The sequence below is a fragment of the Podarcis liolepis genome (assembly GCF_965112155.1).
Source record: "Podarcis liolepis genome assembly, chromosome: 12".
Lineage (NCBI taxonomy): Eukaryota > Metazoa > Chordata > Lepidosauria > Squamata > Lacertidae > Podarcis > Podarcis liolepis.
Window position 1 is genome coordinate 21343147 of NC_139563.1, and position 23736 is coordinate 21366882.

Here is a 23736-nt window from a genome sequence, read left to right on the forward strand (position 1 = left end):
TAAGCAACAGAGTCTGCGCATGTCCTATTCACAGGATGTTTATGCTTGCTGTTTTTTCCTTTCGTTTTCTCAGTTGGCCGAAGATGCTGACACAGAACGGTCACGTTTTCTTTTGTTCTGTTAAACGCTAATAAAGTCTGTAAATTATGCTCTTCTGCGGTGCAAGCTTTTGGCTGTGTTTCTGCTGATAAACAGTGTACACCCAGCCCTGGAATGTGGCTAGGAATTTCCAGAGGCTTCGTGTCGCTAACTGCTGGATCTGCCTGTCTACGGGAGGCCGATGGATCGTCCAGAACTCCGGCTTGGGGGCTCATGATGGACACTATCTCCCTGGCAGTTTCCCAACAATCTTAACATTGAGCTATAGCCCTTCTCCCAAAACCACATTTGGCCTTGAACTCAGTAGCAATTTATAAATGCTAATATTTATATAGACAGATTATATACAAAATGACACACACAGCAACAGATTTATTATGGTACAAGCTTTCATTGACCCACAGTTCACTGCATCAAATACATAAAGTGTTGTCTTCAACTGACAGGTAAAAGCTGGGGTTAAATGACAACGAAATGCAAAATGTGCATTTTTCAACAACTACATCTGCTTTATTCAGTGCATTTTTCTAAAAAAATGTTTAGGGGTACTCTCATTTTGACTCAAGAAAATCACCATTTTATAGTCCAAATCGGAGAAAATAAATGCAGGAAATGGACAAAAGTACAAAGATTCACAAAATGTTTAGCGTATGCATACCCCTAGAAAAAGCACTGGCTTTATTCATTTGAGTTGTCACAAAATCTATTTTTTACATTTTATTGACATTTAACCCTACTCTTTACACTTTGTTAAAACGTATACAATCACGTAAAAGTTTCCAATAACGCCCCTCCCCCACTCCAGGTTCCTTGACCTTTAATAGGTGCATGACATACAGCAATTGAACTGGTGATGCTTCATCCATTCCAATGGTGATATTAGACACCAATATCCATCTAATTTCTGCCTTTCGCACACCCTTAAAGATAAAGGACTCCTGGACAATTCTATTCCCCGCCCCACCTCCACCCCATTGTTTTGTTTAGCATGCAGCCTGATGAAGAGTTCAGGAAAACTTGAAAGCTTGCATGATATGATTGTGGTTGTTGGTTCTCTCCGGACAGAGAGATGATGTGGCATCTGAATATAGACTGCATATTTAATCAAGACTTATATTGGCTTATATCTTGATCAGGTTCCTATATTAAAGAGGGCTTAGATTTTCAAAAGTAGATTTTCAAATGTTTCAATGCCAGGCAGAGAAAACCTTGGCCATTCTCCTAAGACAAGGGGCCCCTTTTGATTGATAGCAGAAAACAATTCTCAAAGTCGTAAAAGCTGAAATTACAGACTAAAAGCAGGACATTGACCCTACATGTTACAGAAGATAAAAAAACAGAGATAAACATAATTAGGAATGGGCAAATAGTAAAATGATACCATGGGCCTCTCTTAAACCTTGAGCTGTATTTTCTAAGGCCAGAGGCAAATGGGAGAAAAAAGCATCTAGCTGGGAAGTCTTTTTAAAGCATCTAGCTGGGAAGTCTTTTTAAAGCATCTAGCTGGGAAGTCTTTTTAAAGCTGTTTCTTCCTTAAACAGATAATGGGAAAAGCAGCTTGCTGAAGGGGAGGAGGCTTCTTCTGAAACTGTTTTAAACTGAGTCCTTTTCTTTCTTTCTCTCTCTACTTTAAAAAGGCCTTATTCCTTTTAAGAGGCTATCTGTGTTGTGTATTAAATATGTTGGCTTAAATGTAATTATGCAAAGGATTTAACAAATGCTAGAAGAGTTGTATTTATCTTGAAATTAAGTCAGCCACCAGTCCAGCCCCTGCCAGACAAGAAGACGCCATCAAATGCTGTCCTGATATATTAGCTGTCAGACATTTGTTTAGAAACCTTCAAATGAAGGATATCTTTCAATGTTGATGTGAAACTCAAGATCCTTGACATATGTTTAAGATAAAAATTTAAGATTAACCATTTGTTTTAGAAGGCAATAGGGCAGGGAGGGCAAGAGGTGAGCTGGTAATTAAGATTCCTTGTTGAGACACATGTAAGATATATTATTACTTATTTGTCATTTATATATAGCTCTTTGTCTCCCTTATAAGGATAGAAGGAAATGGGTGTATCTATTGTGATTGGTTATAGCAATCAGCCAATAGGAAATCCAACCAGGCTGATTGGACAGAGGCAGCCCAAGGAGGAGCAAAGGGGGCTGGATTAAGGGAATATAAGGGCTGGCCATAATGGCAGGAGCCAGGCCAGAGCTTGGTAACCATATACCACTGTGCCTCTCATTTATTTGTCTGACAAATAAATAATTATTTTAAATTCTCTATTGCTGCGTTGAATATTTCATTCCAGCTAAGCGTTAACCACAAGCAGGGTGCTACAATGAGGTGATGATTATTTTACTATTTATATGCCCCAGCCACTCCAGCAAAATATAAAAAACACCGTAAAACATCAAGCATTAAAAACACCCCTTCCTTCAGATGTCCTCTAAAAGCCATATACTGTAGTTGTTTATCTGTTTGACAGCTGATGAAACGAACACGCCCTGTCTCTTGAATATCAGACCAGCAGCCCCGCCCTGTGGTGTTGAAAAGCGACAATATCCTTCGCTTTTCGAAGTCCAACGGGAGGGCGAGAGACGCCGATGCTCAGCCGGAAGTGTTTGTCGAAAACCTCTTAATTCGAGTCTACCTCTACGACTTGGCCGGGTGTCCGGCGTGCGGACCGTTTCCACCCCTTTTTTTCCAGTTGACGTCCTGCGTCATACGTACGCACGCTGGGGAGGCGGAGCTTAGCTTTGAATTTGTCGCGGGGCGAAGCTGGGGCTGGGGCCGCGCCGGGTGGGGGGGACGGGAGAGGAAGAGAGCGGGCGGCGGAGGAGGAGGAGGGAGGCGAGGATGGGGTCGGTGGAGCCGGCGGCGGCGCCTCCCCAGGACAGCAGCCTGCGTGAGGAGACGGCGCCCGGCTCGTCCCGGGCGAGGCGCGGTGCGGCGCCCCAGCCGCCCTCCATCGAGGACTTCGCCATCGTCAAGCCCATCAGCCGAGGCGCCTTCGGGAAGGTCTACCTGGGCCGCAAAGCGGGGAAGCTGTACGCTGTCAAGGTGAGCCCACCGGCTTCCTTATGTTATTATTGTTATTACTATTATTATGAGGGCCGGATTTAGGTTTGATGAGGCCCTAAGCTACTGAAGGTAATGGGGCCCCTTAATATGCCCAGCTGTCCTTCGTCAACAACAAATTGTCGCTGTTTTTTGTGTTGAATATATGCTATACAGTGGTACCTCGGGTTACATACGCTTCCGGTTACAGGCTCCGCTAACCCAGAAATAGTACCTCGGGTTAAGAACTTTGCTTCAGGATGAGAACAGAAATCGTGCTCCGGCAGCACGGCGGCAGCAGGAGGCCGCATTAGCTAAAGTGGTGCTTCAGGTTAAGAACAGTTTCAGGTTAAGAACGGACCTCCAGAACTAATTAAGTACTTAACCCGAGGTACCACTGTATGGTAATTTATGGACCTAATAGGTATCTAAAGCCATTTGCACATAACAAATAGGACCCTACACAACACAAAACATTGTTGCTGTATGTAGGTTTTATTTTATTTGTTTTTTATCTTATATTTTGGAAATGTACATCCAGGTTTTTTCCTTTACATTTTTTTGGACCCCCAAGAGAGCGGGGCCCTAAGCTATGGCTTGTTTAGCTTATACCTAAATCCGGCTCTTCTTCTTCTTCTTCTTCTTCTATATTTTTCATCTGTTTGCCATCCGACTGATGCCTTCCCGCCTCCTCGAGGGTGGAGACCAGAGACAGAGACTTTTCTGTGGTGGCTCCTAGCCAAGGAGGCCCCGCCTACAGGTGTCACATGCTGTCAGTTATGCTCCAGGCCTCCTTCCCCTCTCCCCACAACTATTTCCACAAGCTATTAATAACAGCAAATATACACTTTCTTTCACTTTAGCTAGGCACCCATTGGGCTTCAATTGGCTGTTACTGTTTCGGAATGCAATCGTAACTAGGTCCACTCAGAAGGCCTGTTGAATTCAGTAGGGCTTATTCTCAGGTAAGTGAGTTGAGACTAGCCCCTAGGTTTCAGATTTGCTGTATTAGCTTGTATGCCTTTATTTTACCAGTTATCAGTAATAGCATTTTCAGCTATTTCTTACTACTTGGTTTGATATGCTGGAAACGTAAGTATCTGTTGAAAGTGTGACATATTGGATAGATGAAAACATTTTAAAAAGCAAACAAACAATGAATTCCTCCCTCCTCTGTTTATCAACCTATTCATGTATTGCTTTACAGGTAGTAAAAAAAGCTGACCTGATCAATAAGAATATGGTCCATCAGGTGCAGGCAGAGAGAGATGCCCTGGCTCTCAGTAAAAGTCCTTTCATTGTGCACTTATACTACTCACTTCAGTCTGCCAACAATGTCTACTTGGTGAGTAAACTACTTACAGTGCCTTAAGGTAGCTTCCAAAATATGCTCCCCAGCCAGTTTTAGAGAAGTCTGTCTTCTCTGAAAGGTAGCATTTAAAAACATTTCAAATTTGTTTTTTGTTTTCTGTTCTCTTCTTGACCAACTTTGACCTTTTTTCAGGATAGTCAACTTGGAAAAGAAACAAGCTGTAGAGACCCCAAGTATATCTCTGTATTAAGCCATCATTGATTTGGCCCTTTTAAAAATCCCCATAATTTAATTTCCTTTTCTGCCTATATCATGACTTCTGACATGGTCTCTCTAGAAACTGGCATGCATTCTAGAAAACAGTAATGTAAGGAAATCAGGAACTTCACCCACACTCCAAGCATAGAATTATAATAGATGTTACCTCTAACCCAAGAGAACAATGAATGTCTTTTATAATAACATTTTTCACTGGCAGGTAATGGAGTATCTCATTGGTGGAGATGTTAAATCTCTTCTTCACATATATGGCTATTTTGATGAAGAAATGGCGGTGAAGTATATTTCTGAAGTAGCACTGGCTCTTGATTACCTTCACAGGCATGGGATAATCCACAGGTAAAATTGGGTTTTGATGCCTTTCTTGCTGCATTTCATTCCAGTTTTAGTTGAGACCAGGGAGACTGCAGGTGTTTAAACAAGGCAGAATTGAATTCCCCTCTTATGTTACTTTTAATGTCAGTCTAGCTGTTGCCTTGGCAGTTCACCACAGTTCCTCAAGGAATCAAATATGTCACTTAGCTTGTTCTCCTAATGGTATTTTGTTTTCTGCTAAGTAATATTAACATAAACGCAAAACCTCATCAAAGGAAGAAAAAATCCTATGTACCTGTTGAGGTGTCTTGCTGGAGTTTACACTACCACCTCCCTATTGTTTTTTTTTTTTTGTTATTTATTACATTTATATCATACTTAATGGCAAAAAATAATGCTACTAATATTACTAACATAGGACAAATACGCCCTCTTCTTTTGAAGCACAGGGATTTGTGTCCTTCACATGCAAACTTAGTAGTCTTATTTCTTACCAAAGCTACTTGGTGCTTAGACCTACTGGCCTAGCATGGATGAATGTTCCTTTGATAGCATTTTGTGGGAAGTGGGGAGTGACCTCTGAAAATAGTGCCCCATGTTACAATAAGCCACCTGCATTTGTGCTGCAATGTTATTTCATTTTCTTTATACCTGCAGAGACCTGAAGCCAGACAATATGCTGATATCTAATGAGGGTCACATTAAGTTGACAGACTTTGGTCTCTCCAGAGTTACTCTGAATAGAGGTGAGACATGTATACACCTCAGCCCATCTCATGCATACACACTTGTGTATGTGTGTGTATCTAAGAGATGATTGGAATTCTCCCAGATATATATATTGATGCTTAGCATTAGTTTAGATGTACCAAGATTCATTATTAACAAGTCTGCCTTGTCACCTGTAGGTGACCAGACAGGGACATTTTTTTTAAGTTGGAGAAGTTCATTTTTTTCCTCCAGGTTGCTTGTGACAACTGCTTCAATCCTATAAACCGGCCTTTCCCAAACCTGAGGCCCTCCATATGTTTTGGACTGCAGATTCCATCATCATTGACCATTGGTCATGCTGGTTGGGACTGATGGGAATGGTCATCCAAAATGCCAGGATGAGGAAAGCTGCTATAAACACTCACTAGCAAGTAGGATTCCTTGAATAGCAGGACTTGCTTCCTCGTAAACAAGCATAGGATTGTGCCGTAAGTTAAATGCTGGCACATGTGAAAGTCAAATAGTTTTTCAGGCTGGTGACTCTTACGGAAATATTTGCAAGGTGTAATGTAAGCATTTTTGTGCTTTTTCAGTTTCAGTTTTCCCCCCTGTAAAACTTCTTCAGTCTGATTCACATATATTTTTCATCTTCAGTAGCAATCCTGACCTTCCTTAGGTATATGCTTCTGTGTAGATCAAAAGAAGCAATTTCTTCAAGTTATTTTCCAAGAGCCACAGTGTGGGAACTGCTGCCAGCTATATGCAAAACAAGCCTCTTTAACATGCCTATATTTTTTTCTTATTTAACTGAACATTTGGAGAAGCTTGGAACTCTCCACATTGCCAAAAAACCAACATTGTGAGGAGCTGCTTTTCGTTTTACTATGCTCAAGCTTATGGAATTTAATAAAGTAATATTTTGGCTTGCAGTGACCTCTACTGGTAAGTGCAAGTAGAAATAGCTAAACAATGTACTAAGATTTATACCATTTGATCAGATAATCCCCAGTGCATCTTACACCGATTATAACAATTCAGTACAGCACAATTAATTCCCTCAGGTGATGGGACATCCAAGGGAGATGTTGGGGATGGAGGAAAGACTTGGATGTAGCGCTGGTTCAAATATAACACTAAGTCAGATCATGGCTTAGCACAAATGCACAAGTCTGAGGGTTCCTAGAGAGGAAATTGTGTGACCACTGTGCTCCTCCCCAGGACCTCTTGCTGATGTACCCCATAAGCTTAAGCCATGGTTTGGCTCAGTATGCTATCTGAATCTGGGCTTGTGGTTTGTCTCCTCCAGCAGCCAGTGCAGGATTAAGCCCTGTCCTCCCTGCATCAGGGGGTGGATGGGAAATTGGCCTCAAAGCCCAAATCAGACCCCCTGGTGGCCAGAATTTCCCCACCTCTGCTGTAAACCTAAGCCTCTGTTGCAGCTTATGGTTTATCTGGAGCGAGACAAACCATGAGGTAAATGATGCCTTGGCTCGCAGCAGCTCAGTAGCAAGATGACTGAGGGAAGAGTGTTGTAGCTGCAGCATTTTCTCTCCAGGAGCCACATATTCACACTAAACCATTGTTTGGCTTAGTGTTATGTACAAACCAGCTCATGATGTTAAATCATTTCCCCAACCTGGTGCTCCTATCACCATTTCTACTGTTCATATGGGGCCTATAGCCAAGTCTAAAGTTAGAGCTAAATGCGCTTCACTGCAGCCTAAAAATACTTTTTAAAACCAAATTATAAAGTAGGTCCTAATACTCTTACTCTTTCTTCAGAACTAAATATGATGGATATTCTCACTACACCATCCATGTCTAAACCTATGCAAGACTATTCACGCACTCCTGGACAAGTGCTGTCTCTCATCAGTTCCTTGGGTTTTGTAAGTAGATAAAATAATTTCCTGTTTCCCAGATGATTAGAACATAGGCAGCTGGCTTATACTTTTGGTCCATAAAGCTCAGTTTTGTCTGCACTGACTGGCAGTTTCAGACAGAATGGTAGAAATTGATCCTGGGACTTCCTGCATGGAAAGCATGTTTCTCAACCTGTGAGCACAACTCTTTTCCTGGTTCTAATAAATTTCCTGAGAAAGTTCTCAGTCTTTGGGAGTATTAGACAATCCCTGAATTTCAGCTGATGTTTCCTTCTCCCTGTAAAGCAGGGATGGGGAGTCTATGGTCCTCCATATGTTGTGGACCCCAACTCCCATCAACCTCAGCTAACATGGCCAAGAGCCAGGGACGGTGAGAGTTCTTGTCCAGCAACATCTGGAGGGCTACAACCTCCTTGTCCCTGGCATAAAGCATGTTACAAGAACCTTTTATTGCAAAGATCCAGTTACATCAAGTGTGTATAGGATATGAAATAATAAAATGTTATGGACTGTCTTGTATCTGGTTGTTTGTGTATCTGTTGAACAAGCTTCTCATTTTGACAGTATACCCCAGTGGCAGGGACAGTGCATGCACCTAGTCCAAGCCCTCTTTGTGGAAATACATCTCAGCTTTCTCAACGATTTGTTTCCCCGCTATCCGTGAACCACAAAGACTACAGTTCTGTGTCAAACAAGCTACTGAAAGCATGTAAGTATAAAAGAGTTTCCTATCTTCATGTGTCTAAATACTTTCTTGTGAATGCCCTTGCCATCAGAGATGTGGCAGGTGGTGGTTGGGGGAAGGGCCTTCTTGGTGGTGGTGACCCATTTTTGGAACATAGGTCATGGAACATATTGTGGTCTCCTTCCAGCTCCAGGTTCTTTTAACTTTAAATTTATTCATTATCATTTATGCTGCTTTTTGTGCAGCTTTGAGATTTGTGTGTGGTAGTGCTTTGTAGGTGTTTATTATTAATACAGGCAACTCCCAATTTATGTAGGGGTTATGTGCATTTAAGTGAAATTGTGTATACCTGTATTTGAAACACCATTGAGAAAGCCTGCAAACCCCCCATTCTGCCTCTACCCTACCCCGTTCTGCCCCCTGTGGCGTTTGCCTCCTAGGATGGATCATAAGGAAAGGGTTAAAATAGGTGTGATGTGATTGGCCAGTGAGAATGCAAGGGGGGAATAAAAGTTAGAGTGGGAGGTTTTGAAAGTCAGTTGAGGTTTGGGAGTTGAGGTTTGGGAGTTGAAGAAGGAAGAGGGAGGTTTAGGTGTGGGTTGGTAGAGTTGTATTGTGAGAGAGTGAGAGGAATTGGTAGGTGGAGTCAGATAGATGGTTGGAATAATCAGTTTGGAGTTGTTAGGAACTAAGAATAAGAAACTGACAAGAGAAAAATTAACTGAAACCATAAGCTTGTTCCTGCATTTAAAAATAAACTTGATTATTTGTTTATGTTAACAACTGACTGGACTCCGTGTGTCCCCGTGAGATACAGGGTACAGGAAAAAGCAATCGCAGTGGCGGCACAGGGTCAATAGACCATCAAACGTCCGGGGGCCCTGTGTGTGATCGCCACACCCCCTTTTGTGACACTTCCAGGTTCAGTGTGGTGTGCACGCATGTGGTCATGCACATATTGGACATGCCTAAAATGGTCACTGCCTGTATACGGTATTTCTGTATTGCAAGCTGCCCAGAAAGGTTTCTGGTGGCTGAACCCAAAGAAATTCAGATATACAGAACTAGGGTTCACACTGTTTTATTGAAATAGTCTTTAAACTTTTGAGATTTGGGGCTTGTCTTAGCCTCAGCCTTCAACAGAGAAACCAAATTGCTGTGATGTGAATGCTGTTTTATTCTCCAGGATAGATGGGTGGGCATTCTAGCTGCTTTGACTGCCTTGTTTTCTTTTCTCTTTCATATTATTTATTGAGATGGTTTCTTTCCTCCAGATAAGTGGCTAATCTTGGTGCCAGTGTAATGTAGCGACCAAGTGTAGCAACCACATTCACACCCTCCCCACCGGGCAGAACTCCATATTGCACACGAATCCCATTTCCCCCTTTTTGTCTTTTGACTGCATTTATATTACTGCTTTTTATAGCTTGATTGTATTTTATAATAATTGAAAGAAGACCTTGCTTCATTGCCACTTGCATAATGTACTTCTATTGTATTATTCATACTGAATGTCGCAGTAAGAATAATTATCAAGAATTCTTCTGGAATTGTGAGCGGGGTGGGTGTGGGACCTGTAAGGCAGGGCAAGCTGAGAGTTACATACTTTTTCTAGTCTTCCCTCACTGTTGAGCTGATTTGCCATGAAACTGGCTACCATGCTTTTTGTGTCTTCATAAAAACATGAATTGCTATTTCTGAAGGTTTAGATTCTGCGGCTATAACACCAGGAATGCCTGTGAGGAGTCTGACCCCAACTCTGCATCAGTGCAGGAGAAGGTTTGGGACCTCCAGCGCCAGTAGCCATTCCCGCACCCAATTATCCAGCATGGAGTCAGAGTGCTGCAGCAGCCCCAGGTGGGAAAAAGACGTGCAGGTCAGGACAACTTCTTTTCTTTCTGATGGTTTCTTTTTTTCTTCCTCTAACTTTGCTCTAAATAAATCATTCAGAATCTACCCTGTGAGGAGGGCATTGTACCACATTCCGAAGCCTAAAAAAGTTAACCTCCCAGAAGGGCAGTCCTTAAATCTTCTTGGGCTTTTCAGTACAGGTACAAGCAGATTCCAAGGTAGGCATATAGTAACCCTAGGGCTCACATAACCTCCTCCTGTTCTCCTTCTTTCAAACATGCTGCTGTGTAAAGAAACACAAGCCCCGAACTAGGAGAAACCGTGTGGGTTTAAACACAAGGTCTCTTGGGGCAACAAATCAAGTTCTGCTTTCACATAGGGTCTAAATAGAAAGACTATGGTGCTCCTGTAAGAATGAAGAAACCTTAGATCTACCCTTGATTTTATGATGCATAGGAGATTTGGGGTAAGGGGAAGAGGAGTATCGCCAGAACAGGCACCTAGGACTTCTTTGCTGTACGATTACACAGCTCTTTTTTCAAGTGTGATATATGTGCAGCAGAGTGCATTGTTCGTAAAGTGTTTTATTCCACCTGTTAAGTGTTTAGTATGGTGGATATGATTTTGGCTGGGAAAATGCAAACGAGAAACCACCATGATTAAGGACTGCCCCTTTCTATACAAACCTTCTTGGGCACTCAGGTCTGTATTGAGGGCCCAGTTCTATTCTCTCTCCTGCCCCCTTCCACCCCAGAAGCTATCTGAAGTATGATGGATGTATCACAAAGCAAAGCCTTCTCAGTCTTGGTGTCTAAATTTTCATCCTAGAGAAACCTGCTCACCTTTTGGCAAGCAGGCCCTTTCTGCAAGCACTTGAATTGGAGGGAAACAGTTTTGTGTTGCTGTTGTATTCCTTTTAATTGTGTATGGTTTTTGTTTTAATCTACTGCAAATTTAATATACAGTATGTTGTTAAGCTGCCCTGGGACAGGGGGTCTCGACTAAAAGGAGGAATAGGGAATAGTATAATAAGTTTGTATAATTTATTAATTCGTTTAAACATTTTCATACATTTGGAAGTACTTGATTTTCAGGAAGCAGAAGATATACTCTCATCTGCCCCAGGCAAAGAGAATGTACCAGAGAAGGCCAAGGATACAAATTTTCTGCTTGTCAATGATGCTAAAGGCTTAAAGCAGAAAATACTGGAGTCTGTCATCTCTCCTATTAGCAGCAATGACTCTGGGAACAGGCGCAAAGGACGGATTGGACATTTTGACTCATGTGATATTTCTATAAGGACTAGCGCTATCAAAGACCTCGGCCGAAAATGTCTTTCAGAATATAAAGAATGGGAAGAAAAGGGCTGTACAGAACAACCTGCTCTGACTAAAAAGGTTGCAAAATCTAGTTACCACTTGTCCCTTTTGGGAGATAAGGAGACAATGTTGGAGATGCGAGGTGTCAAAAGATCTTTTGAATCAATTGACACCAGCCCTTCACAAGAACGGATCCTTGCCAAAAAAAGCAATTCAGAATACAAACGGGGCTGTAAAATTCCAGAGAAACAAAGCACGGGTTTAACAACTGAAATCTGTTCTTTAAAACTTGATGGACACCTGCAAGAGACCTGTACAAATGAAGCTCAAGCAAAAGATTGCTGCTGCACTGAACAAAACAGGGGTTGCAAACCTGCCAATCCTCTAATAGCAAAGAATCTCATGCATGATCTAGATGCAGATTGTGGAAAAAATGAGAAAAAGGAACACATGAATTCCAGTTTCTTGTGCATTGATGATGAAAAGCCTTTAGCAAGCATGAGTGTAGACTCGGATCTGTCCCTTCGAGAAGTATCTACTGCAGAGAGTCACTTGGAAAAGCGCCTTTCCGATTTCGATGGAAGCATTAAAGATCTCACCTTTGAGGAGCTAAAAACAGAGAACATGTCAACATCACCACCTTATTGCCCAGATGCCTTGCCAAGAAGTGAAGAAGTACATGCTGTCCAGGAGAGCAAACCATTGTATCATGAGCAGGACAAAAACCTGAAAGGTGTCACTGAAATGCACACTGACAGTAACTGCTCTTCATCTGTGGAGATGAAGGCACTGAAACTCTTAAAGAAAAATGTGGTTGCTTTTCGGAGTTACAACAGTCAGATCAGTGTGTCTAATACATCTGAGCCTTCGAGAATTAGCTGGATGACAGTAGAAGGAATGGATATCTCTGCTTGCAGTGGCTCTTATCCCATGACTGTTACACCTGCACAAAAGGGAGCACCTTACAACGTATTTCAGGTAGGTACAAAACAGGCTTATTGAACATTGTGCAGTATCAAAGGGCCACTTGATACAAGTCAAATGCCCTTATTGAAGGGACAGAGCTGCCTTTTCAGCTACCATATTTTTCGCTCTATAAGATGCACTTTTTTCCTCCAAAAAAGTAAGGGGAAATGTGTGTGCGTCTTATGGAGCGAATGCAGGCTGCGCAACTATCGCTGAAGCCAGCAGAGCAAGAGGGAGAGCTGCACGGCACCTCTTGTTGTGATGCCTTCAGAGCGATGCACGATGAGGGACGGAAGGGAGCCCTTACGGAGCCCCTTCCGTCCCTCATCCTGCTTCGCTGGGAAGCCAGCAGACCAAGAGGTGCTGCGCAGCTCTCCCTCTTGCTCTGCTGGGTTCAGCAGAGCAGCGCAGCGCCTCATCAGCGAAGCAGGAGGAGGAAAGGAAGGGGCTCCATAAGGGCTCCCTTCCTTTCCTCCTCCTCCCGCTTCACTGAAGAGTGTCGCTTCGTCTCGCCTGCCTCCTCCACTTCCCCCAGCAGGGACAACGCTGCTAGGTGGACAGCAGATCCAGCTTCCTCAAAGGGGCGGACGGACCGCAGGCTCCTTAGCCTGATCCTCCCTCCTCCTTCCTCTTCCAACAACATTTGATTCATAATGGTGTATTTGAACATAATACTTGATTATAAGGCAAATAACCAAAGTGATTTAGAAAAAATTAACTCCCCCCCCAATACTTCGCAATATGAAAATATTGAGAAAAATGGATACATCACTGGTGATATTTCTTGGCAGAAGGAACAGGCTCTGTTCCACATCTAACTCATTCCTACACAGATTTAGAAGTTGTGAGTACCTTGTATGTACTTGGGTGAAAATGTGTATGACCACACCATGGGGAATTTACTGCCAGTCAATGGCTGCCACTTGTGTTGAAATAGGTTTTGTGTATTACAGTATAATTTCCCGCGCAGGGAAGTCATTATGTGTGAAATGGTTGTAGGCTTTGTGGGAGGTTCTGAAGGAAGCAGTTAACTTGAAGAAGAGGGTACACATTTCTTCTTTTCATTTGGTGACAGTTTAGTTGAATGTAGATTCCATTTACACAAATGACAAATCAGTGGGTGCAACTCTTCTTACGTATGAACACATGATGAGGCTATCCGATCTTAAATGGGCTAACTCAGCTTTATACAGTGGTACCTCGGGTTACAGACGCTTCAGGTTACAGACTCCGCTAACCCAGAAATAGTACCTCGGGTTAAGAACTTTGCTTCAGCATGAGAACAGAATTTGCGCGGCGGCGGGAGGCCCCATTAGCTAAAGTGGTACCTCAGGTTAAGAACAATTTCAGGTTAATTATGGACCTCCAGAACGAATTAAGTTCTTAACCCGAGGTACCACTGTATGCTAATGCACACAATGGCCAAACCCCCAGCCCTTTATGATGTACACGTATAGTGATCTTTCCATGGGAACACGAACTGTTGTCAATCAGAATTTATGTTTCAATATGGGGAGCCCAATGCATGTGCATCTATGCAGAGCTCCTTTTGGACTGATGTCAGTTGTGCATTGGCTGGGGTAGTGGTACATGTCAACCATGCATGTTAGTATCTAGAGGGTGGAGTTAGTCCATTTATGCACGATCCCTTTCACATGCTTATACTGCTGTGAGTCCTGGAAGACCTGGTCACTGCCTTGTAGGCCTTTTCTACCTGGTCTGGGAGGGCAGGGCCCTGACTTAACTCCAACTACAAAAGCTGAGGCTGCTGAACAGACTCTTGGGCTGGCGTGTTATTTGGAGATTTTTGTTGTTGGAGGTTTCTGTATCTTGATTTTAGATCTTATGGTTTATGTGGAAATTATTCAGTTTGGTTGTGTGTTTTTGATGTTGTATTTATTGTTTATGACCACTTTTGTTATGTTGCAGTTACTTATTTCTTAAATGTTGTAAGCCACCTTGAGCATAGTTTGAACTGTGGAAAGGCGGCATCCGAATACAATTATATATGTATGTAAATCTGTTTTGTTGACAGATTCTCTTTGTGGCTGTTGAGATTCTCTCTGTGGCTGTTGTGCATTTTCTTCAGTGCTGTTTTAGGAAGAGCATCTTGGTCAAATGGTGCAGTTTAGTCTTAGTGATGTTCATGCCTTAAAAATGAACACGTTTTACTTTCTGGATACATAAACAGTGCCTCCTATGTTTTTATAATAACTATAATTACTGCTAAAAGCTGCATATAAAACTGATCATAGAGGGCATTGTTGAAAAATACATCCCTGGAAGGCTTTGGGTTAAGACTAATTAATAAGAGTTGCTGGTGGACTCTTTGAAGAAGGGTGAGAAGTTCCCAAGAGTAGACCTTACGGGAGAGATGCAGTTCCCAGGCACATCTTTCAGTCTTCATGAGTGCATTTCTTCTAGAGATTTGACACATCCATAGCTTCATCATTGTCCTTGAGTGGTTGGCCTAGTTTCATAATGGATTGTAGAAATAAAGATTCAGAATCTCTCATTCCTTTCACACTCACTGTTCATGTGCAGCAAGAGGCCTTGATAAGACAAATGTCATTTATTATTAAAAACCATTTAAAACGGTCATATTCAGTGAAGGCATTTCTTAATGGAATGTGAGAAAGACTTGGCACAAAAGGAGGCAATGCTTGAGAAGTCCTCATTAGGAGGCTTACATTCAGAGGGGCCATCATTGCTGGATGCTTTTTCGGCTCCACAGTTCAAGTAATTGAGCCTACAGCCAGTGTGAAAGTATAAACGTATAGCTTGTTTGATAACTGTGTTTGATATATCTATTCTTGGACATCAGACCCCTCAAGGAAACAGTGGTACACCATACAGGACCCCCAAGAGTGTCCGAAGAGGAGCTACTCCAGTAGAGAGAGAACGCATTTTAGGAACCCCTGACTACTTGGCACCCGAGCTCCTCTTAGCAAAGGCTCATGGTAAGCAAACTGCAGTATAATTTCATGTATCTGTTACACACATTTCCTCATTTTTGTAGTGAGATCTGGCTCACTGCAGTTGAGAGCACTTTGTTGTTAGACATTACTGGAATCTGTGTTTAACCTTAGAAGTTCCTAAGGGTTAAGGGTGTTTTCTTTTCCTTATTTAGTCTTTCATTGCACTATTATCCTAAGTTTCCTAAATTCAATTTTCTTTGCACAGGTGGGAAGGAAAGTGAAAGTTTTTGCTTTCAGTGTTTCATTAAATCACAATTATGGATGGTCTAAATTCCATTGCAGATGATTTTGAACTATGATTTATTCCCACATTGGGGTGGAACAAAACAGGATCAAGCCATGGGTTAATAGTTTGGTTTGTTCTCCTGGCTAGGTTTTTCTGGATTTGCACCAGTTCAGAATGACAGGAAGAAAAATGGTATGACCCAATGCGAGAGAAACAAGCGCATAAGAAAATATGGTTATCCTTAACTAGCTGCTTTTTGTATGTGCACTGTTAGCTTAAGCAGGTGCATTCATACATTCAACCCTTGAGTTGCACCCTGGAGCAATATAGTTTGCAAGTATTGCCATTTGATCCTGCAAAATTTATAAACCGTCCTCTAATCTCTGCTAGTATGTGATAAATAGACAATGTAGCAAAATATTCATTGTGTGTTTATATATTAAGTTAACCATTTTAAGGAAGCAAAGCTAGGATACTTGTCTTTATAAAAATACCATGTGTTGGTGAATTTGTAAAAAAGTTACTCGTTAGAAAAATGTAAAAACTGAGTGCAATGTAATGAAGTTTTTTATATATATTTATCAAAATGTTTCCCTGGTGTTTTTTGTTTTTTTTTTATTTGTTTTTTTACACAGGAGTTCAGGTCACTGGTAAGTTTGATTATAGCACTTAACAGAACAGTCAAAGCATAATTTGATCACACTGTTTAAGATGAAAGAAAGTGAGAGATCCGCATGACTTGGCATATAGCTGTATCAGCTTCTGCTGCTGCATCTTTTCCCTGTTCCGTCAGGGAAAGGGGTGGGGCAGAAATAAATAACTATACAGCAGCAGCAACAAGAAGCAATAAAAACACCGTGGCATCTTAATGTCCAGCACATTTAATATGGCAGAAGACCCATTCCATGGAAGATCTTGAATTCCATTGTTCTTTCCTGACCATACTGGCAATAAGTATCTTGCTTACAAATGCCGTGTTGTAATCCTAGTAGAGTGCTCCATTCTTTTGTTTTCTGAAGCCTGCTGCATAGAGATGATGGTGGTGATATTTTAAAGAACAAATCTAATGTGGAGGGTGGAAACATACTAATTCCTTTTACCACTCTTAATTGCAGTTAGGAGGTCTGTCCTGCAAAGGTTAACATGCAGTAGCAATAGCACATAGCTAATCATCTGGAAAAATCTGTGGAATTAATGTTGGCTTCTCACGGGAGGAAACCAACATACCCAAGTTACAATCCTTCTTTTGAACATAGTTTCCCTATAATAGGACAATCTGGTTTCAGCAAAACACATACTAAACTAGAGCTGAGGTGGGCAAACTGGGTCCTGTGCTGTCTGCAGCTCCATGTCTAGTCATGGATACCAAGAGGGATCCATCTACACTGGCACTTAAGATTGGGATAAAGAAGTTGGTGTAATCTGCACAGATCCATCGGGGGAGAAGGACAGCTTGAGGATATATAGAAGCAGAGTCTAAGGATAGAAAGGACAGGAAGAAAAGTAATAATGCTGGGAGTTATGGCCACAGTGTCATTTATAAATGGAGAAGTGTGGGAATTGTGTGCCATTAGACTTTTAACCATATAAGGTTGTCTTGTAGTGAAAATCAGGAAACTTGTCCTGAAAAATGTGGCCATTTTATCAAATATGAAATACAGTTTTCTCAACACTTCCTATAGGATGTGATCTTATTAGACTTTGACAGCTTTATGCATATTCCTACTCCCCCCCCCCAAAAAAAATCCTCTCACATTATTAAATGCTACTTGCTTCACTGATTGCTGGTTATATATTTATTAGAAATCAAGAGCTAAACTGAATTGTAGAAAGAGGCTTTAGGTAACTTGATACACCTAGTTTTTATTTCATATGAAAACTACCATATTGATTAAATGAATGGGCTGGTTTCTCATGTGTATGCTCCTGACTATCTGCCGTTGAGTATTCAAATACAGATAGAATGTATGAACCAAACAATTTGTTACCAGCTGGCAGAAACTTCTGCAATTACCGAAGTTGCTGAGGTCTGATGACTGGGGTCATTCAGTTCACCTGTTGTATTCGTGCACACAAGCACATACTCTTGGGTGGTTTCACCGCTGTGTACTGAGAACCCATTGGACAGTGGGGGTGAGTGAAACAGCAGGAAAATGTACCAGCATCTGCAGTGCAAGCAAGTTTTCACAGCAAGTGCATCCTTCCTTCCTGACACGATGGGCTGTCTGGAGCTTTAGCTGTGCAGCAGCTGCAGGGTGCATGTTGCTTTTTAATGGCTTGTGGTGTCTCAACAGCTTTGCCTGCTTGGTTTTTGACTGCACTTGATCAGTATTCAGTTTCATTCAGAGCATACCAATAGCCTGTTGGCCCATCTAGTCCAGTGTCCCGTTCTCACAGGGACCAACCAGATGCCTGTGGGAAACCAGGAAGCAGAACATGGGCACAAGAACCCTCTCCCCTCTGGTAGTTTCCAGCAACTGGTGGTTGGATGTATTGCTGCCTCCAGCTATGGATGGTAGAGCAAAGCCATCATGTCTAGTAGCCACAGATACCCATCTCTTCCATGAACTTGTCTAATCCTCTTTTAAAGCCATCCAAGGTGGTGGCCATCACTGCCCTCCTGGGGGAGCCGAGTGAAGAAGTATTTTTTATTTGTCCTAATTCTTCCAACGTTCTCCTTCATTGGATGTCCACGAGTGTTATGAAAAGGGGGTGGGGCTTTTTTCTGTCCACCTTCTCCATGCTAGGCGTAATTTTGTAAACCTTAAAGCTGTCAAAGAGCAAGTAAGTGGACGTTCGCCATATGCTGTCCTATTAGCACTGCAGAGAGAACTTCCTGTTGAGTCTGAGCTTCTGTGGTGCCTATTTCTACACTAGATATTCACATAAAGGTTTACTGTACTTTTCCGTGGATACCAAGCCCCTGTATAAGACGCCCCCAATTTGGGGGGACTAAAAATTAAGAAAATGGGGAGAGATTGCCCAGAGTTGTTGAGCTTTTCGGGGAGAGGATTGCCCCTCCTAACATATGTCTCCTCGCTGGCAGAAGCAGCCAATTGCCCGCCCAATTGCCGCAGCGACAGCCAATCAACACCACCCCTTGCCGCAGCCACCAATGACATGCTGCTGACAATCTCCGGCTCGTGGTATAAACCAGTCCCACGTCCCGTCCCCCCATGCACTATCCATGTATAAGACATTCCCCCCCCCATTTTAAACATAATTTTTAAGTTAAAAAAACCTAGTCTTATACACAGAAAAGTACAGTATTTTTATACTAATGACTTGTTCTCTGCAATCATTAGTCAATCAGAATTTATTTTGAATATGTGGCCCTAAATCAGTGGTAGCGAAACTTGTCCCTCCAGCTGTTTTGGAACTACAGTTCCCATCATCCCTGACCACTGGTCCTGTTAGCTAGGGATGATGGGAGTTGTAGTCAAAAAACAGCTGGAGATACAAGTTTGCCCACCACTACTCTAAATGATGTGCTTGGTTCCTTTTTAAAACCTAAGAAATACAGACCTTTGAGTTTTTGTTTGCTTACACAACTGGTCTTTGAAAGTCCCAGGGTGGTTTAGAATGGGAGGTGACTTGCTTTGCTCTGCCTTCCGTCATTTTAAGGAAACATTAACATATTGAGAATAGCAGAAGGGAAAAGGAAAGGTGATTAGAAAACAATTTCTGCCTTGTATGCTGCTTTCATGAATAACAGGTGTTTGGGCGCTCGGTATCTTCCCAGGCAATACCTTTGCATAATACCTCTCATGGTGGTCAATTTATGTCGACTTTCTTCACTTCAGGTCCTGCAGTAGACTGGTGGGCACTTGGAGTTTGCTTGTATGAGTTTTTAACTGGAATTCCACCATTCAATGACGAAACACCACAACAAGTATTCCAGAATATTCTGAAAAGGGGTAAATTACCTTACTTTCGAGCAAAATTTATTTCAAAGGTTGTTGGTCCAGCATAAGTACAGAGATGTTTTGTGTGTGTTTCTAGATATTCCGTGGCCTGAAGATGAAGAGAAATTGTCAGATGGTGCTCAGAATGCCATAGAAGTTCTTTTAACCATTGAGAGCAGTAAGCGAGCTGGACTCAAGGGTTAGTATATGTTAGTTATCTCTTTAATGTTACCATTATGATTTTTCTTTAGCAATTTAGAAACCTGCAGTTTGAGTACATATACTATTGGAGGGAAGACTATCTGCTATAGCCATTTCTAGTCATTATGCATGAAGATGGTCAGCCCAACACTAGCTGCCAGGTTACAAAAATCGCAACACAAGATGAAAATCCAGTGAAAGGCAAGAACCATTTTATTTATTCTTCCATGGAGCCCATAGCAGTGTATGCGGTTCTCGCCTCTCTTCTACCCTTGTAGCAATTCAAAAGAGTAGGATAGGCTGAGATACAGCCATGGCTTGTTTAGTCAGCTTCATGGTTGAGCAGTGGTTTGAATCCCAGATTCCCTGAGCCAGCCTCACATTCTACCCACTACACCACACTGCCTTATTGCTTCTGTTTTTTTCCTGATAGTGTGAATCTGGTTTATCAAATCCACACATCATGGAGTTGCTGTCTAGAGACTGCTTCATATTGTCTAGAGCACGGGTGTCAGACTCAAGGCCCGCGGGCCAAATCCGGCCCGGCAGACCTCCTCATGCGGCCCGTGTAGCCGCTGCCGGCTGCCAGCGCTTTTTTTTTAATTCTCGCTTTTTTTTTAAGGAGAAAGCTTGTGTGTATTCATTGAGGGAAAGACCGGGGCGGGGGCGGGGGTGGGTGGCAGCACCGCACATTCAGAGAAAAGGAGGACGGCCTATTTGGCTGCTGCAGTGCCGCCTCTTCGCTTTAGCGCGCAGAAGGCGAAGCGCACGGGAGTCCGGCTCACGCCTGCTTAGCGGCTCGCTCTGCAGAGCTTTCTCCGAAAAGCAGTTGTTGCGGAGAAAAAGCGCTCTGATTTCTAAAGAAGTCTCGTTCTTCCCAAGGCACGTGTTCACTTTTTGCAGAGAGGCAGTTGCAAGGCGAGGAAAGCTCCTGGTAATCATAAAAATCTCATAAGGGTAATTAAATTGGGATGGGGAAACTACTGTCGCAGGGTCTATTGTTCAAGAAGTGGCAGTTTAAACTATTTGCAGGCTACCGATCCACATCAGCCGCTAACGCAATGTAAGGAGTTTGTGGATTGGTCTGAACGTGACCATTTGTGCTCTGCGAGCAACCCCTTGCTGGGGAGAGGCTGTTTAGCGCAGGAAAGACTCTTGCCTTAACCCTTGCAGAGCCGTTGCTAGTCAGCCGTACTCAACCCTGGGAAAGACTCTTGCCTTAACCCTTGCAGCGCCGCTGCTAGTCAGCCGTGCTCAACCCTCACTGTCGCCAGATATGGCTGGGAAAGACTCTTGCCTTAACCCTTGCAGAGCCGCTGCTAGTCAGTGCCTGGCAGTGCCAGGCTAGATGGACCAATGGTCCGAATCGAATTGTTACAATACTGATGAGACAAACACACCAGTCGATGGCAAACCTTTATTCTGAATGTGGCGGTGATTTGGAATCACTACCCTGCTCCAATTTCACCTTGTCAGTCACTAATGTGGATTAAAATGCCACCCACACACGCGAAAGCACGTATTGGAAATCAGACTTTGGTAGTTACAGCACGTTAACCAGTCTTGAGTAAGGTACCAGTAGTTACTGCCTGGAATAAAATTGGCGTGATGCATGTGGGTACTGGGAAGACAAAAGCAAAATACTGCTAGATACAGGACTCACGGGATAAATAATAATAATAATAATAATAATAATAATAATAATAATAATAATAATAATTTATTTATACCCCGCCCATCTGGCTGGGCTTCCCCAGCCACTCTGGGCGGCTTCCAAAAGAATATTAAAATACATCAAACATTAAAAGCTTCCCTAAACAGGGCTGCCTTCAGATGTCTTCTAAAAGCCTGGTAGTTGTTCTTCTCTTTGACATCTGGTGAGAGGGTGTTCCACAGGGAAGGCGCCACTACCGAGAAGGCCCTCAGCCTGGTTCCCTGTAGCTTTGCTTCTCGCAGTGAGGGAACCACCAGAAGGCCCTCAGTGCTGGACCTCAGTGTCCAGGTAGAACGATGGGGGTGGAGACGCTCCTTCAGATATACTGGACCAGGGCCGTTTAGGGCTTTAAATGTCAGCACCAACACTTTGAATTGTGCTCAGAAACCATCTAGTCAGAAAAGTTAAAAAAAAGTTAATGCCTTGTGTTTGCCATATGTGTAATAAACAGTGTTTGGCAATATTTGGATGTTTAAAAAAAATTACTGTCTGTTACCAAAAATCATTTTTCAGTAAATTGTACAATAATTGTACATTTGAATATCTACTTGCCATTATTCTGACTATGTTTCTGCTTTCAGAGCTAGTTATTACTTACATTATTACAAAAAACAGTAATAATTGAATGCAGTGACAATAATTTATGATAATAAAGAGTGGACACATAGTCCTACAGATACAACCGGCCCTTTGAGGGTGACCAAACTGCTGATGCGGCCCCCAATGAATTTGAGTTTGACACCCCTGGTCTAGAGTATGCAAGTTCTGGGAACAAAGTGCTGGCTTAGGGCTACCTACTGTAGAAAGAGAACTTTGATGAATGCATTGCAAAAACATTTCAAATCTATAAGGGCAGGAGTACGTTGGCAAACCCTTACTAAGATGTTTAATTTCAGTCTTATGACTCTAAATACAGTCAGACAAATTTAAGAAAAAATACATTGCAGACATCCAGAATCAGACAAAGAACCTGGAAAGTGTGGTGTTCATGCAAAGAAATCTAACCTTTGTTTAAAAATTTATTCCAGAGCTGAAACTTCACCCCCTCTTTCATGGTGTGGACTGGGATAATCTGCATAATCAGACCATGCCCTTCATACCACAGCCAAATGATGAAACAGATACTTCCTATTTTGAAGCTAGGAATAATGCTCAGCATCTAACAGTATCTGGATTCAGCTTGTAGTACGGGAAAATGGAATTATTTCCCAGAGAACGGCACATTTAAGAAGCTTCCTTAACATAAGTTTTACTCTCTATTTTCTAACGCACCTAAGTTTTTTTAAAAAGCTGATTTGCTTTTAACTCTGCATATATATTTATATATATTTCTTACAAGCTGTATTGAAACCATTCATTCCAAACAGCTTCTGAACTATATTTTTAGTCTACTTACAGCACCTTATGTAAGTCTTTAAGTATTATGTATTTAATGGTGGTATAACACAGTGACACTGAACAAAATGTCAAACGTTGGAAGAGCTGCTTTGTTGTTGAATATACCTGGGAGGTTAAGGGCATAGTGATTCTTTTGGTGCCTCCAATTCAGCCACTTTACAGACTAAATTCAAAACTGTTTTCTGACTTTTCAAGCTCTGCCTATAGAGAAGCCCGAAGATGCTCCTATCCCACATACTTTAGGTAATTTGTATACTGCCTGCCCTGATGCTTAAGCTGCCAATGTACTAAATTATCTCTAATGTCATTGTCAAGGTCTGTTTCTCCCACCCACCTTACCTATGAACATTGTTTAGGTCCTCACCAATGCCATCAATCAGCCTATTACCTATCTAGTCAACTGTCATTTTATTTTTGGTGTTGTTACCTATCTTTAATTCAAAATATTATCATGTTCAAAATGAAACTATCATCTGAATTATCTAGCAGTCATTACAGAGGTTATCCCACCTGTATAATGCCAGTTTTATACCTGTAGGCAATATAAGTAATTCAGCAATTAACACCTTCCTACATACTGCTGCCAGTAAATGCAATTAATAAATGATAAAGGTGTGAAGTTATTCATTGATCTTAATAGCCCAGAATAAATGATTACCCAATATTTTCAGCAGGTGTACTGGTATTCTGTAAAATGTATGGAGCAATGCTTTGAAACAACTGAGCTGTCAGTGCAAATGAATAAAATGAGAACTGTGAGCTAGCTTGCTCTCAGAGCCTACCTACTTTGCAATTCCCAGTTAGTTTCCTCCTTCATATAATCAGTGGTGATGGTA

General features: G+C 42.1%; 1 protein-coding gene and 1 long non-coding RNA gene across 3 annotated transcripts; one reads left to right on the forward strand and one right to left on the reverse strand.

The window, feature by feature from the left end:
- Positions 1-2886: 2886 nt before the first annotated feature.
- On the forward strand, positions 2887-23564 carry MASTL (microtubule associated serine/threonine kinase like). Of its 2 annotated transcripts, XM_083467419.1 has the most exons (13): positions 2932-3160; positions 4365-4502; positions 4948-5087; positions 5721-5809; positions 7557-7663; positions 8222-8366; positions 10046-10218; positions 11288-12490; positions 15303-15438; positions 16318-16332; positions 19486-19599; positions 19685-19786; positions 22531-23564. In XM_083467419.1, the coding sequence occupies exons 1-13, from the start codon at positions 2957-2959 to the stop codon at positions 22686-22688; spliced, it is 2724 nt and encodes a 907-aa protein (XP_083323545.1). In that variant the 5' UTR covers positions 2932-2956; the 3' UTR covers positions 22689-23564. The 2 variants fall into 2 exon arrangements, with proteins under 2 accessions (XP_083323546.1, XP_083323545.1); XM_083467420.1 differs by lacking the exon at positions 16318-16332 and having other exon boundaries at positions 2887-3160.
- LOC310689725 lies at positions 16640-19563 on the reverse strand. Its single transcript, XR_014517624.1, has 2 exons — positions 19445-19563; positions 16640-18452 (listed from the first exon to the last, which is right to left on the reverse strand). It is a non-coding gene; the product is annotated as an uncharacterized lncRNA (long non-coding RNA).
- Positions 23565-23736: the final 172 nt, after the last annotated feature.

Bases quoted from the DNA above. Each gene is read 5' to 3' on its own strand.
- MASTL (XM_083467419.1), top strand. From the start codon at position 2,957: ATGGGGTCGGTGGAGCCGGCGGCGGCGCCTCCCCAGGACAGCAGCCTG. The intron at 10,219-11,287 runs GTCAGGACAACT...CTTGATTTTCAG, and splicing joins GGTGGGAAAAAGACGTGCAG to GAAGCAGAAGATATACTCTC. The intron at 19,787-22,530 runs GTTAGTATATGT...AATTTATTCCAG, and splicing joins TAAGCGAGCTGGACTCAAGG to AGCTGAAACTTCACCCCCTC.